The sequence below is a fragment of the Phoxinus phoxinus genome (assembly GCF_949152265.1).
Source record: "Phoxinus phoxinus genome assembly, chromosome: 10".
NCBI lineage: Eukaryota > Metazoa > Chordata > Actinopteri > Cypriniformes > Leuciscidae > Phoxinus > Phoxinus phoxinus.
This window is the reverse complement of record NC_136885.1, coordinates 20,399,034-20,413,876: the sequence shown is the minus strand read 5'-3', so window position 1 is coordinate 20,413,876 and position 14,843 is coordinate 20,399,034. Positions and strand designations below refer to the sequence as shown.

The 14,843-nt window shown below is 38.3% G+C and overlaps 1 protein-coding gene across 3 annotated transcripts; it reads right to left on the bottom strand.

The window, feature by feature from the left end:
- Positions 1-3,029: 3,029 nt before the first annotated feature.
- Positions 3,030-13,497, bottom strand: LOC307005962 (uncharacterized protein). 3 transcript variants are annotated; one of them, XR_013799369.1, is made up of 4 exons: positions 12,848-13,497; positions 6,153-11,589; positions 3,409-5,472; positions 3,035-3,180 (listed from the first exon to the last, which is right to left on the bottom strand). XR_013799369.1 is itself a non-coding variant. In XM_079626519.1 (2 exons), the coding sequence occupies exons 1-2, from the start codon at positions 13,209-13,211 to the stop codon at positions 7,442-7,444; spliced, it is 4,512 nt and encodes a 1,503-aa protein (XP_079482645.1). In that variant the 5' UTR covers positions 13,212-13,497; the 3' UTR covers positions 5,480-7,441. The 3 variants fall into 3 exon arrangements, 1 of the variants encoding a protein (XP_079482645.1); XR_013799368.1 differs by having other exon boundaries at positions 3,030-5,472; XM_079626519.1 differs by lacking the exons at positions 3,035-3,180; positions 3,409-5,472 and having other exon boundaries at positions 5,480-11,589.
- Between the last annotated feature and the right edge of the window lie 1,346 nt (positions 13,498-14,843).

Sequence of the window (14,843 nt, the reverse complement as noted above, 5' to 3'; positions counted from 1 at the left end):
AAAAGTTATGGAATATTGCACTATTTAATATAAATTAGTTATCCGTGCACATAATTGCTTTTTATATTCATGTGGTAATCTTTAGTCAAAATAACTCTCCCTCTAGCAAGGATATCTCTTTTCTTCTCTGATGATGTGTTTCCATGGCGTGAGGGCGGGACAACCTGTCACTCATATGAGATTGATCAATAGTAAACCATGACGATCCAATCAATTCCCTATGGTCAAAAATCAAGTTCCTCCCTACTTTATTTTTATTTATTTTTTACTTCCGTTTCATGTTGACTGTCCATTAAAAAATATAACACAGAGACACTTATGCATGTTTCAAGCTGAATTTAATTTGAACTTTCAGGATAAAACAAGGAAAATTATCCTGTAAACCATGCAAACAAACAGTTAGTTGTTAGCAATGGTGGACTTGACCCAGTCGGTGTAGCGGCACACCTCAGCATAAACCCCAGGATAGCCACTTTGAGCACAGCCATAACCCCAGGAAACAACTCCTTGCAGTTCCCCATTGCACACCACAGGACCGCCAGAATCACCCTGAGAATAGTTTGGAAAAGGAAAAGAAGAAATGTGGGTTTCACTTTATTTGGATGGTCCCTTTAACACATTCTGTTGTCTATAAGTAACATTGCCCCTTCATGTCTACTAACTATTATTAGAGTGTTAGTAGAGCATTAGTAGACTGGTAGGGTTAGGGTTAGAATAAGTTGGCATGTAGTTGCAAAGCTACTTATAGTCAGTAGAGTGTCTGTTGGAGGAGCATCACAATAAAGAGTTTGCAGATATTAAGCAGTATACTAATACTCTAATGAGAGTTAGTTGACATGTATTTGCAGTTACATATAGTTAACAGAATGTTCAAAAGGGACCATCAAAATAAAGTGTTACCGAAATGTGTGATTTTATATAAAAATATAGAACAGACATAAAAAAGAAGTCTAAGTCAATGACATACCTGACATGAGTCTTTGCCTCCCTCCATGAATCCAGCACAAAACATGTTTTCACTTATTTTCCATCCATACGCACCCTCACACTCCGACCTTGACAGTACAGGCAAATTCAAACACTGCAGCGCAGAAGCATAGTCAACTGGAAAAAGAGTACAAGAACAACATTAAAGAATTGGATCTTGTACATGTGTGTATAGGTGCTGGTCATAAAATTAGAATATCATCAAAAAGTTGATTTATTTCAAGAATTCAACTTAACAGGTGAAACTAATAAATTATATAGGCTCATTGCATTCAAAGTGAGATATTTCAAGCCTTTATTTGTTATAATTTTGATGATTATGGCTTAAAGGTTATGAAACCCACGAAATCAAAATCCTAGAAAATTAGAATATTAGAATTAGAATATGAAATCACACAGTAATTACACAGTAATACCATGGTCATTGAACCAGGTTTTGGTTCTTTTGGCAGTGTGGGCAGGTGCAAATCCTGCTGTAAAATGAAGGAAGCATGCATTATCAAGCAGCATAACAAGCTTTTTTTACAGTTAAAAATAACGGAAGCCTCGCACATTCAAATTAGAAATGGCCCGTGTTTGTGTTACAAATAAGGTGGATACCCATACCCTCATTCACTATTCCCAACATTACTCCACTAATATAGTCCACTTGGACAGTATCTTCTCTAGGACAGTATCTTCTCTACGTTGAGTGTATCTCGGTTGTACACTCGTTACTGCGGTGCATTATGGGATTGAATGAATGCACTCAATGTCCACTAAAGTTTAAGACAACACCACAAATGGCTGTCACTTCAAAAAGTACATTATGACCCTGTCCCAAATCAAATGGCACTCTTCATGTGCACTTGTGGTCTTACAATGGCTGGCTTGTGCCTGTGAAGTCTACAAGACCGTAAGGTATCCCATTTGTCATTTTAGGTTTCAGAAGGGTGCTCATATCTACGCCCTTGATGTATGCTTTTGCCGAGCCCGCAAGCCCCGCAGCAGACTTCTGCCGACAGTCAAAGCGGCATTACGTCACGCAAGTGTGGGGCACGAGGGCTTAGGGTTCCATTTGAGACAGGGCCTATACAAGGGTACAGGGAGCCATTTTGGCCACAGCCATAGCCTGAAGCTACAAAATCAGAATCATATGCGATTCACTGAAAAAATCCATCAACTTCGATTTGCCAACTGGCTATGACTTCCCGAAACTATAGCATTAACTCATCCAAACTGCTAATTGGGGCAAAAGTCATGTAGTGTATTCCAGCCTTTACTTGTCACCACCTACTGGCACATTGATGTAACCTGCAGTCACTGAAAAATCTCCACCACTAATACACAGACCAACAGTCTGTCTGGAACACACAAAGAAGCAGAGTGATAAAACAGTTCCAGCACTGATGCTCTTGATGATCAATCAAGAAAGGAACTGTTTTATAACACAACATTTCTTCATTACTCAGCCATCTCACCTCCAGTGGTGATCTGATTGCCCCATCCAGAAACCAAGCACTGCTCCCCTGCAGAAGAGCAACTGGTTGCCAGAGGAATTGGCTGCACATACTGGTTGAAGATGGCAGGCTCTTTCAGCTTGATCAGCATGAAATCATTGTCATAGGTAAAATCATTATAGTCTGGGTGAGGAATCACTTTCTCTGCCCCGATCCGCTGCTCTGTGCCTTCTTCAATGTAGACGTTGTGCTCTCCCATGTGGACAGTAAGACGAGAAGCTCTATTTGACACAAAAAATTCATATATTACTGGGTCTAATACAACTTTTATCAGCAATACCTACATATTATGTCTATGGATATATCTCAAATGTTTGGTTAATGTACTCTCATCTTTATTTTAGAATTGAATGTGTAACTTTTTTTTACAGCCTTTGGTTTAAAAATCCTGTATCCGTTACATTTTGCAATCATCATTTTCAGTATAAACAATACACATGTTAACATGCAACTGGTATTAGTCCTTTAAAAAAAAAAGTTGCTCTATAAGGAAAAAGGATATTGATGAGGTTTAACATAAATGTATGATATACTCACGAAACGTAGCAGTGAGCAGCAGAAACAACCCATCTTTCATTAATCACAGATGCTCCACACCAGCGTTACCCATTATCGTAAGTAAGGTAGACTTGCCAGGGCTGGGAGTTGGGTGAACATTCATAACCTCCAATGATTTTATCATCTGCACTGCAAGCTTCATAAAAAGAATGTAATTAAGTACATAAAATCACTTTTTAAAGCTTGTTGTGTCTTTTGTAACTGATTACTTGAACTGATGTTTGTTTTTCATATTTTGCTGTTTTATCTGATCAATCAACATTTTAAGTCTCAAATTAATCTTAAAGACTAAGGAATTTTACAGGTCAATGTGTAGGAAGACACTAACAATTGACAATATAATAAATAAAGGAGATCTACATACCCACAGCCACAGCCAGCAAAGCAAACACAATATTCTTCATTGCAGAGGAATGAAGTACAACTTTAGAGAAAACTTCTGCTAAGTTCAAGAATTGCATCAACTTTTTAAGTGTTTTAAGGGGTTTAACATTGATATCTACAGAACAACCAATGAGATAAATAACCAAATGATTCATGAGTGAAAATTAGCACCTGCAACAACAATTCTTATCACACCGTTTTCCATGAACATGATAAAACCAAGGTAGTGTACATGCAGTACAAAGCTTTAATAAAAACAAAAATGCTTTTACATTTTTAGTAAAGCACAACTTAAGCCAGTTTTTTTTAACCATTATTTATTTAACTGTTTAATCAACACAAGATAAATTCTATGATTAACATCATATGGTGTATTGATAATGCATTGATCCAACACATGAAATCCAGTAACAAGTAACAATTCTTAACAGCAAAAAAAAAAAAAAAAAAAATGTATTCGGTAACAAATAGTCCACTTTAAAACAACAAAGATTCTCGATTCAAGACACTAGAAAGAAACAGACATGAAAATGAACAGGTCAAAACTGCAAAAAGTTTTTAGAGATAAATGGTAGTGTCAAAATCCATTGCTTACTAAATTAAGGCCTCACAGATAACAGTGTTAAGCAATGAACTACAAGGTCTCCAAAGGAAAATAAGGAAAATCAGGCAATCTTGTGATTAAACCAATATCATCCAAGACCCCCACAACTATATTATAGCATTTTAAAGGCATAACAGACTTGGGTGTCATCAAGACTGACTTTATCACTGAAAAATTAAGTCATTGAGTAAAGAGAGTCACATAAAATGCCATATTAATAATAAGCATATACTGTGTATCAAATTTCCCCACTTGCATGCTTCATATAATGCATGTGAAGCTCAGACTCCCCAATGAAATGTGAACCACATTCAATACACTCCCAGTCCCCCTTAACTTCCTGCACTTGCAAATTGTCTTCCTGTGCCTCATTTAAATGTTTTTGTTCTTCATCTGATGAGTAGTCAGATGAATCGCTTTTAGGTATTGTAGCGTTGTTGGCATCGATGTTAACTTCACCGTCTTCTTCCTTTGGGTCCTTTTTCATTTCCTCTTCTTGATTGAAAACATTACTTACTCCTAAAATTACTTTTTCCATAACTGACACTCGATTCTTTCCTCTAAAACCAGTGTCCTTTCTTCCGAGGGGAACATCATCTCCTTCTTTAAAGACCTCCAGGTGTTTTTTCCGATGGGTAATTAGATTTCCGAGTTGCGAGAAACTCTTGTTGCAAAGGTCACATGAGTAAGGCCTGGCACCAGTGTGAACATTGTAATGGTTCCGAAGTTCGGCTGAAACCCGAAAGGACTTCTGGCAGATGTTGCATGTGTGCTTTTTGTTGTCATGACCATGCAAGTGTATTTTCAATCCCTCTGAACTTCTGAAACCTTTAGTACATACATCACACCAGAAGGGCCTCTGCTTGTGCATTTCCTGATGGTTATCGAATACCACAGCAGAGGCAAAAGATTTATCACACAGCTCACAATGAAGGATGGAAGGCTCTTCAGGAACACACTGCTTGCTTAATTTTAGATGAAGTGTGAGAGAGAATCGGCGGATGAAAGCTTTCTTACATGTTTTACAGCGGATTTCAGGCTGTTGGTCTTTTGAAGTTACATGCAGTTTCTGGTGAATTCTGAAAGACTTGAGGTAGGAATAGACCTTACCACAGACAGCACAGGCGTAAACCTGGTTTGCCTTAACATACACTGGCTTTTCTTCCTCTGACAACATTGCAACACCAGGACAGGCGGTGAAGATCGCAGGCGGTTTTATCTGACAAGAACCATCAAAAGATTCATCTTTGACTGTTACTTTCACTTTTTTCTTTTTTGTAACACATCCCAGGCCGTTGTCATTTCCATTAGAGACAGATTCCACCTGTCTTTTCTTGTTTTGTTTCTTTTCTTTCACATGTTCACAAAGATGAATTCTGAAGGCCTCCCAGCGAGTGAACTGCTGCCCACAGACCTGACATCTCATGCTGTGCATCTTCACTGGAGAAGAGAGAAAGTTTCATGTCAGTAAGACCACGTTGATATCAATAAAAGAGCAAAGCAAAATTTCAATGTCTGCTGCAACATTTTCCCAACTTAGTGTTTTAATATTTTATAGTCATTGAAACACTAACATACTTTTTACTGCATGCATAGTACTGCCTATTTAAAAAAAAAAAGAATTGCAGTTTCAAGGACATTATCACAAGTTAAAAAGTGTATTTCAGCATGTGGCTTCTAGTCATCCCACAAATACATTAACATTTTTGAATTTATTTGCTTTAAAAATTGCAATCAGACCAAATTCTGAATTTTTTACTCTGGAAATGGAAGGTCAATTTAAGCACAATGTAGAATACACTATTACATGCAGTGTTCTTTTTGTAAAGAGCATAATTTTGGCAACTTCAATGGGTCATCCAGGTGTCTCAAAAATGGTACTAGTGTGGTAGGATGTGTTTAGAATCACACACTACATAATACAGACAATGGGGTTTTATTAGCCAGCTACAACAAATATTTGCATGTAAGATAACATTTAATAAATCTGCTGGTAAAATAACTATTCATGTTAATATTATCAGTTTACTTTTCCAGTGACAATTAAAGAGTACCTTTTTTTCAAAAACAAGCCACCTCAAGGGAAAAAAAAGCATGCTAAATGCAAAAATATCTCATACCATTCAATGATACTGTACCACCAAATTGATCCATTTAACAACCACGGCTTCAGTACCACTACTGTAAAGTTCATCAGTCATGTATGACAGCCAACATATCAGCTATATTAATAAGAGTGAGAGAGGAGAGATTAAACAAGCTATGGCTACGTGAACATCTGCAAGGTAAAATAATAAACAGACTGTTTTTGCTGAAATTATGACCAATGAATCAACTTTATAAGGAAATTAAAAGATGGTCCTTTATTAACAAACCAACCCATAAACCTTCACACTCACCACCCAGACAAGACAACAAAATGGAATGGTAATAACTGTTCAATTTAATATCACAAGGTGATTCGGTTGTTCAAATAATTTGCCATTTTCTTTATGACTCATAATGCCATACATACACAAAAAACCCTGCCTCTGCTTCGCCATTTGCATCTTATTCATACATTCTTAATGTCATTGACATGACTTCAGGGCAATTTCACAAGGAACGTATAACATTATATCTAGAAAGGAAATAGTTGTCTTCATTTTCAAGAGAAACATTAAACCCCAAATGTTTTCAAAAAGTAGAAAGATGAAAAGTTTTAAAATGCAAAACGAAACCTAAATGCAACAGAATTGTGGTGTACACTGTAAAAATGGTGATGTAAATAGCAATAAAGGAACAATGGCACTGGCATTAACAGATGCTGTACAAATCCCAAATCAAAGTTTAGCATGACCACACATGAGACTTAAGCTGTAGGCTAATGCTTACAAAACATATCTTTAAAAACATGTACAAAAAAATATCCAGCAAACACCTTCGTAGTTTAAATTAATTACCCTTAACAAGTAAAAGCCAGGTGATAGAAATCAACAGAGACACTAAATTGAGCAGTCAAACAAAGAGGGAAAATAAATCTTTTAAAAACCTCTAAATAGATTGAAGAGCATCTAAGATACTCTTGGAACACTTGCAGAGATCTAACAAGATTTTAAAGGGAACCATATAAATGTACAGCTTTTATGCAAGTAATTACAACACATTATTTGGTTTAGAGGACATCTGTAATAATGCTCCGAAATCAGCAGAGACTTTTCTCTTTACAATAATTTCAGCAAAAATGTAGAATTTAAAAGCGGATCGTGGTATTTTCCTCACTCCTTAAGTATACGGTTATTCTACTATATACTAACACTCACAGCAGGTAACAAAACTCTTGAATCAAGTCCTCAATTAAATCAGTGCAGATGCAGTAACCAATGTATCAGACATCAATATCCCTCTCCATGAATTTTTTCCACAAGTTTTAGAACCCACGTGCATGTTCAATATAATGCTGATGCAGTTCTGTTTCCTGTTTGAAGGAAATGCCACACTCAATGCAAGTCAGGTTAGCAGCGCCTCTTACTTCAGAAGCTGAGCAACTGTCTTTTAGCTCTTTATCACCTAAGCACTCCTGGTGGTGGTCGATAAGATTTCTGATATCGCTAAATGTCTGTGAACACAACGAACAATGGTACGGCTCCTCGTTTTTGTGAAGAGTCTGGTGCTGCTGCAACGCACGAGGTGACAAAAAGGTTTTTCCACATTGCTGACATTTATGGCTATTCGCTTGTGGACTTACAAGGGCTACAGGCAGCTTGACTAGAGACTCAGAACTGTGTGATAAAGCCTGCTGGTTGTCTGAAGGCCCAGGTGCCAGGGAAGCACTTAGTCTGTATCGCAGCTCAGTTGGGAGACGCCGGCGCACTTCGTTGTGCCATGCGAGATGATGCTGCAGCTGGTTTTCAGTCCAGTAACCACGGCAGCATAGAGCGCAGCAGTGCGGACGAGTCTTCGCCACCTCCTTATGAGCGTTTAACTGCTCCTCACTGGGAAACGCTTTAGCACATTTATCGCATTTGAAAAAACATTTAGCAAATTCTAAATTTCGACTGTGCTGTACGGGATCCTCCTCCGTAGATGCTTTCGGCTCTTTCTTACTGGACGTTTTACGAAGGGACCCTTCAGAAGCAAAGGGCTTTACATATGCAGAGCGCTCTTCTATAGAGGGAGTGGGTCGTTCACTAACCTTGTGGTGTTTCTGCCATTTATGCGCACGAAGGCCACGTATGTTCAAAAAGCTCTTAGCACAGTGTGAGCACTGAAAGTGTTGTACCTCAGTCTTCTCTTGTTTGGTAACATCCATTTTGGATGTGTACAATAGTTTGACGGATGGACCCGACTCATCTGAAGAGAGGATTTCAGACTGTAGTTTCTCAGTCTCAGTAGGCTTGCTGTGATGGTCTGCAAAGTGAGTTGTTAGAAGAGACCCACTTGAGAAAGACATTTGACAATCTGGACAGGTAAAAACACCATTTGATTCAGAAACTTCGTGCTCTTTTTGGGGTTGAGCCTCCATGGGAGGGTGATGTAGTTGATGGCGGCGAAGAACACAAAGGTAGAAGAATCCTTTCCCGCATACATTGCATAGATAAGGTCCACCATCCACACTTTTCTTTGATCGTATCTTATTGGTCTTTGAGAGAAATTTGGCAAATTTTTTGTCCTTGTGCCACCGCTTATGTGTGCCAAGAGCTGAATTGGTGCCAAAATATCTTCCACATTCAGCACAAACAAAAGGCGATTTTGCCAAACACTTCTCTGGCTTTACTTCTCCAAGCTTCAATGGCTTTGCCGAACTGGATTTAAATTTTTTAGATTGGTGACCTTTACGATGAATTCGCTTGTGAAAATTTAGAGCACCAATTACCGAAAAGCTTCTGCTACAGTCTTGACATTTGTATTTCAAATCTGAAGCAAAAGGCGTTTTTTGTTCTTTTTTAGAATCAGTTGAATGAGAAATGTCAACATCATCTTTAGCTTTTTGAGAGGATGCGTCATGCACCTCTAGCTCAACACATTCTTGTGGAAATTCCACATTGTCCTCAGGTTTTAAACAGTGCTTCTGATGATTTTGTAGTATCGACTCAGATGCAAAAAAAGAGTAGCATGTCGGGCATTGAGGTCGCTCAGAGGAGTCAGAGTCCATCAAAGGAAGTCCAGTCTCATAACCATGACTTTTCATGTGAAACTGGAGGGCCATGGCACGGGAGAAAACTTTTGCACAATCGGGACATTGGTAGGAGTTCTTTTTCAACTGTTGGACTTGATAGTCAAAAGATTTGACAGCAGGTTGACCTTGGGTGTCATGGACAAGTTTGTGTTTAAGAAAACAAGCTAGCATGTGGTATGATTTGCCGCACACCTCACATATATGTTCCTCTCTTGAATTCATAGGGTGCACTCTTTTATAACCACCCCTACGACCCCTTTTCTTCCGTCGTATGTGACAGCTCTCAGTGTCAGGCGTACCCGGTGGCCTCATCTCGAAATCTGCACACTCCGAGTGGTTTTGTTTGTGATGACAGAAAGCACCCAAAGACCAAAAACCTTTACCACACTTTTTACAGTGATAAACCTTTGGGCCCAAAAGTGATTTGGTTGGGTTGAAATTCTTTGTCTTTTCGTCTTTGGCACCACCAGAGCAAACCTTCTGATGGTTGTACAGACCACTTGCAGTCACATAGCTCCTGTCACACTGCACGCAAGCAAAGGTCTTTTTTTTTCTGTCGTGATTCTGTTGGTGAGAATGCAATGCAGATAGTCGGGAAAAACACATGCCACACTCTTCACATTTAATGTTGTTCTTCTGCAGATTTTCAAGTTGGTATGAAATAGACTTGTACGCCACTTTATCCTCATGCTTTACTGTGTTAAAGCAATGAGCACTCTTAGAGGGACTTTCATGGCCAAAAACATCGCATGCTAAAAGTTCCTTCTTTGTTGGCGTCACTACGTCAAACTTCTGCCTCCTATCAGATTTTTTCCCCATGCATCCCTTGTGCCAAAGTATGTGACAGCGCAAGGACGAACCCTTTAGAAATTTACGATCACAGTGTGGACAATTATACTTTGCTTCTTGAGGACGGCTTTTGCTCACAGGTTCCACATTTGTTAATGGTTCATCATTTAAATGCTCATAATCAATCTGTACAATTTTGACATCAATCTCTGGATTCAACTGCAGGGAGGAGGTGGATTCAGCGGTCTGACTCAAATTGAAGCCCAAGTCATCTTTTTCCTCTTGGTCTGATTCACACACTAACTCAAGATCAGGATTTTGATCCTGAGAGAAACCGCTGTTGTTCTCATTATCATCTGAAGCTGTGATATGGACAACTTCATAATCAACATCTATGGCCCCATACTCTTCTACTGTATCAGTGGAGTTACAATCTTTCTTTTGAACTTGAGGGTATGAGGTCTCCTTAGAATGAATAACCACACTGTCAGCATTGTCATTCTGGTTTATTTTTAATGTGTGAGTGGCTGTGCTCATCTCAGGCTTCTTCTCCATGATGTCGCCGAAGACATCAGTATGACAGAGCTGATGCGACTGCAGGGCGGATGCTCGCGAGAACCGACGACCACACTCCTGACACTCAAATGCCTTCTTCTTGAGCTGAATAACTTGATGAAGGAATGATTTCGCTGGCAGCTCTTCACTGTGCGCCAATCGCTGATGCTTATTGTAAAACGTGAGGGAAGTGAAGACCTTGCCGCACTCTGTACATTTATATGGCTGGCCATTGCAGACAAGTTGTGCCCGTCTTTTATGCCAACGCTGATGGCACAACAGAGCCACAGAGCTAACGAAGGTCTTGCCACATTCAGAGCAAACAAACGAATGCTTAATTTCCTCCTTCACCTTCCCTTCCGAACAGCTGGTTGAAAATCTCTGGTGAGTACCGAGACCACACATGGTGCGAAAAGATTTACCACAGAAGCACTGAAAAACTTTTTGCTCATGCTCCTCAGTCTGTTCAGAGCTTGTGCCGTTGTCTTCAGTTTGACCTGGAGATTCATTAAGTGGCAGAGGTTTCTCAGTTTCACAGGTTTTGGATTTCACCAGCTTTACCTCATGACAACGACGATGTGCATCAAGAGCCGAAGCCCGAGAGTAACAGCGTCCACAGGTGGGGCACTGAAATGACTTTTTCTTTAGATGAGCAAGCTGATGAAAAACAGATTTTGAGGCCTGCTTATGTGAACGCTGATGGTTGAGACACTGACCAATAGTGGAAAAAGCTTTACCACAATCCTTGCATTCAAAAAGCTTCTGTCTTACTGCACCCTCACCAAAGCCGTCACCTATCCCCTGTTTAATGTCTTGATTGCGATGCTTCAGTTGATGGGTGAAAAAGCCTTTCGAGCTTGAAAACTTTTGTCCACACAGAGCACAGAACAACGTTCTTCGGCCTCCGTCGGTCGAGATGAGCAGGTCATCCCACTGCGAATCTGTGTCCAGGCAGACTATGGGACCATCATGGATATGCTCGCTGCGATGCTCTAAGTAATCCTCCTTGTTCCCAAATGCCTCACTGCAATCCTCACAGCGAAATGGCCAATCCCCTAAAAATACAAGAGGGGAAAATGGGAGGTCAGGGTGAGTCCTGTGGCCAGAGGAGAGAAAAGAATAAACAGTGTACAGAGCCAACAAATGTCCAAAGAAAAAACTGAAAAAAGCCCCCTTTACTCCAAATGTCCAAATAAAATAATGAAGAAAAAAACTCTTATAATCTTAAAGTGGAAATAATTTATTAATTCAGGTCAATTTTAACAGAGGAAATGAATAGGATAACAAATCAGGCAAAACATTTGCTTTGTGTATTACAACCATCAGAAATAATTTATGCATTACAAATGATAAGGAAAAAAACAGAAATACAATCTACTGTTTTTATGCAACTTCTGTTCTTAATAAGAAATCAAATAAGGAACCAAAAAAAAAAAGCATCAATAAAACTACTAAATAAAGGTTTCATTGTTTAAATTTTACACAACTGTAAATTAAGACGATCTGGAAGGCGGCTTTGTTAAAGAAACCTGTTGCCAGGTAACAAACAATTCGGCTTCTGGTTCGAATTATTTGTTCACCTCAAATGATATTGAACATTATATGATCCAATGAGCCACAGTATTATGATCATTAATAAAATATTAAAATACATTTCACAAACATATTATATAGAGAATTCAAACACAGGAAATCGTGTAAAACAATATTTAATTAGTCTTTCTATTATTCTTTATTATTTTACGCACATGCGCAATTCAAAAGTTGAGTAAAGATTGCCATCTACTGCAAAACGGCAATACTGCGATATAAATTAAGGTGGAGCAGTAGCCAACATCTCGTTGCCTACTACAATGTCTGCACAGCTGGTTTGAAAATGACAAAGAATGTCTATTAGTCTAAGAGGAAAATCTCAGCGTTATGAAATGCCAGCCAAATCAGTCAACCATAATAAAATATAATGACAGGCAGCAAGTAGAACATTTTTTTTTTATCCTCATGGACAGAGCTGCTGCTGTTGTGTCATTCCTCGTGACGACGCGTATCCGCTGGTGCAAATTAACCCAGCTGTTTTAACGCAAAATATAAAACATAATAAAGTAAGATGCACGTCTTAATTATGTACAATTATATGAAAACAAAATATGATGCAAGGTTGTGTGTAGCTAAACCTAAACCTAGATGGTGGTTTTTTTATTTTATATAATTTTAGGTGACTTTTCTTGGTTTGTTTTCAAGCTAAAAGATAGTAGTTATGGACTAACTGAAAGGTCGGTGTTGTCAACAACAACAAAAAAAGTTGCTAAACGTTACCTTCTGTACTTCCATCCCTCTCAGACGAGTCTCCTGTACTGGTAAACATATCAGCCAAATCTCCTTCCTCCACCTTGTCCATATGTACAACCACACATTCATCTTCCTCCACTTGCTCTGCTTTAATCTTCATGGGTGGAACTGCAGCATTGGCTGCAACAACTTCGGCGTGGTCCTGGGCTTTCAATGTAGGGCCACGGGGACATAATTCCATTTCTCCGTCCGTGTTTCTAGCATTACTGGCTTTGCTATTGTTCACTAGATCGATGTTTACCTCTTGGGCTGAACCTTTCTCATATTCAGAGGACAAACTTTCATTATTTGATTGCAAACTGCACTCCTTTTCAGAATAAACCGCAGCCATAATGGCTCTAGCCAGCTCAGGCTTTCCTCGATGGGAAAGGCACCGCACTTTTCGCGGTAAAGGACAGTGTGTGTTGTTGGGGGGAGACAAATTTACGAAACCTACTATGGCGAAAGGTTAGCTCATGAATATTGATTAGGCTACGTTCCCTCTGGCTCCATGATGGTTAGCACGCAACGTCTGCCTGAACAAATTCAGTATTATCATATAAGATGTAGAATAGTAATAAAATGTGATAATACGATATTCATTTATAACAACTATTATATTTACATGAAATAGTAAGGAATGAAATAATACATTTTTACCACGGTAGAGACGTCAAATGGGCGGGGCTTAGCGGCCCGGACGTTGTTTGTAATTTCGTGGGTCATGAGTCATGTATCTAAATTATAATCTCCTTTTTTTTTTTTTTTTACTTTTCACGTGCATTTTGCATTATGTATTTTAAGTTAAAATGTTAAATCTATGTCGATTTATGTCCATTTATTTTTGAAGGCTTCATGTGGATGTATTTGAATCATTGGAAACTTAACGAGTTTCGTATATAAAATCCTCCAGGAAGACAAACGCGTTCTGAGATTTAAATGTGGATGGAATGTCGGCAGGATGAATTTCAGGTGTAATGTTACATGTACATTCTACAATAACAAACGAATCCAGTTCAAATGGCCATGGCAGCAATACGCTATAGGCTAATAGGCCTATATATAGGGTAGCCTACAACCTATGGGTACAACCGTTACCATAGGGTACAACTGGGCTACAGGCGCAGCGGGGCGGGGGTAAACTGGCGAATTTGACTTTATTCTCTTTAAAACAATATGGCACAAAAATTCAGCACAGTACTTTTCATAACAACAATGTGTGGAAATGTGGCTGATCCTTACCGCGATCTCGGACAGTAATGCAAAGTTTATTAATTTGATCTAACTTTTAATGTTTTTAAAATGTTGTAGATGTAGCAAATGAAAATCGATAAAATTAAATTACTATATTTTTAGACAAAGGTCTTGTTAATGTTTTTCAGTTTTGTTCAAGGTAAAGCAACTGTTTTTTAATACATTTTAAAAGTATGGCATTTGGGGCAAATATCGCCCCTGCTGTTGGGAATAAAGGAACAATAATTAACATGATAATAATAAAATAGCTTTTCCACTTGTTAACATGACATGGTTAGATTCAGATGGTAAATATATCATATATTAAGTTGGGTGTCCACCTTAGAGATAATCACCATATTTATAGCGAAACCGTATTTAAAAATATTTACTTATGCTATATAATAAAATATAATATTTATTGTTACTGTGGAGCTATATTAAATTATTATGGGATCTCATTCAATCAATGCTTTCAGAATTTTTAGTTTTAAAAATAATTATGTTCCTGTGAACATGAACATATTTTAATGACAGTAGCCTATATATTTATTGAACTTATATTACGTATATATTTATTATTATTTATCAAAATAAACAGAAAATAGCACAAACTCAACTGTGATTATTTTGAACAAGTATTAACTCATATAGTACTCAAAATATATTACTTTAGAAAAAGTATTTGTACATGTGGTAAAAGGCCCACCTTGCCACCTCATACATTTGCAGGTTTTAAACAAAACAAACC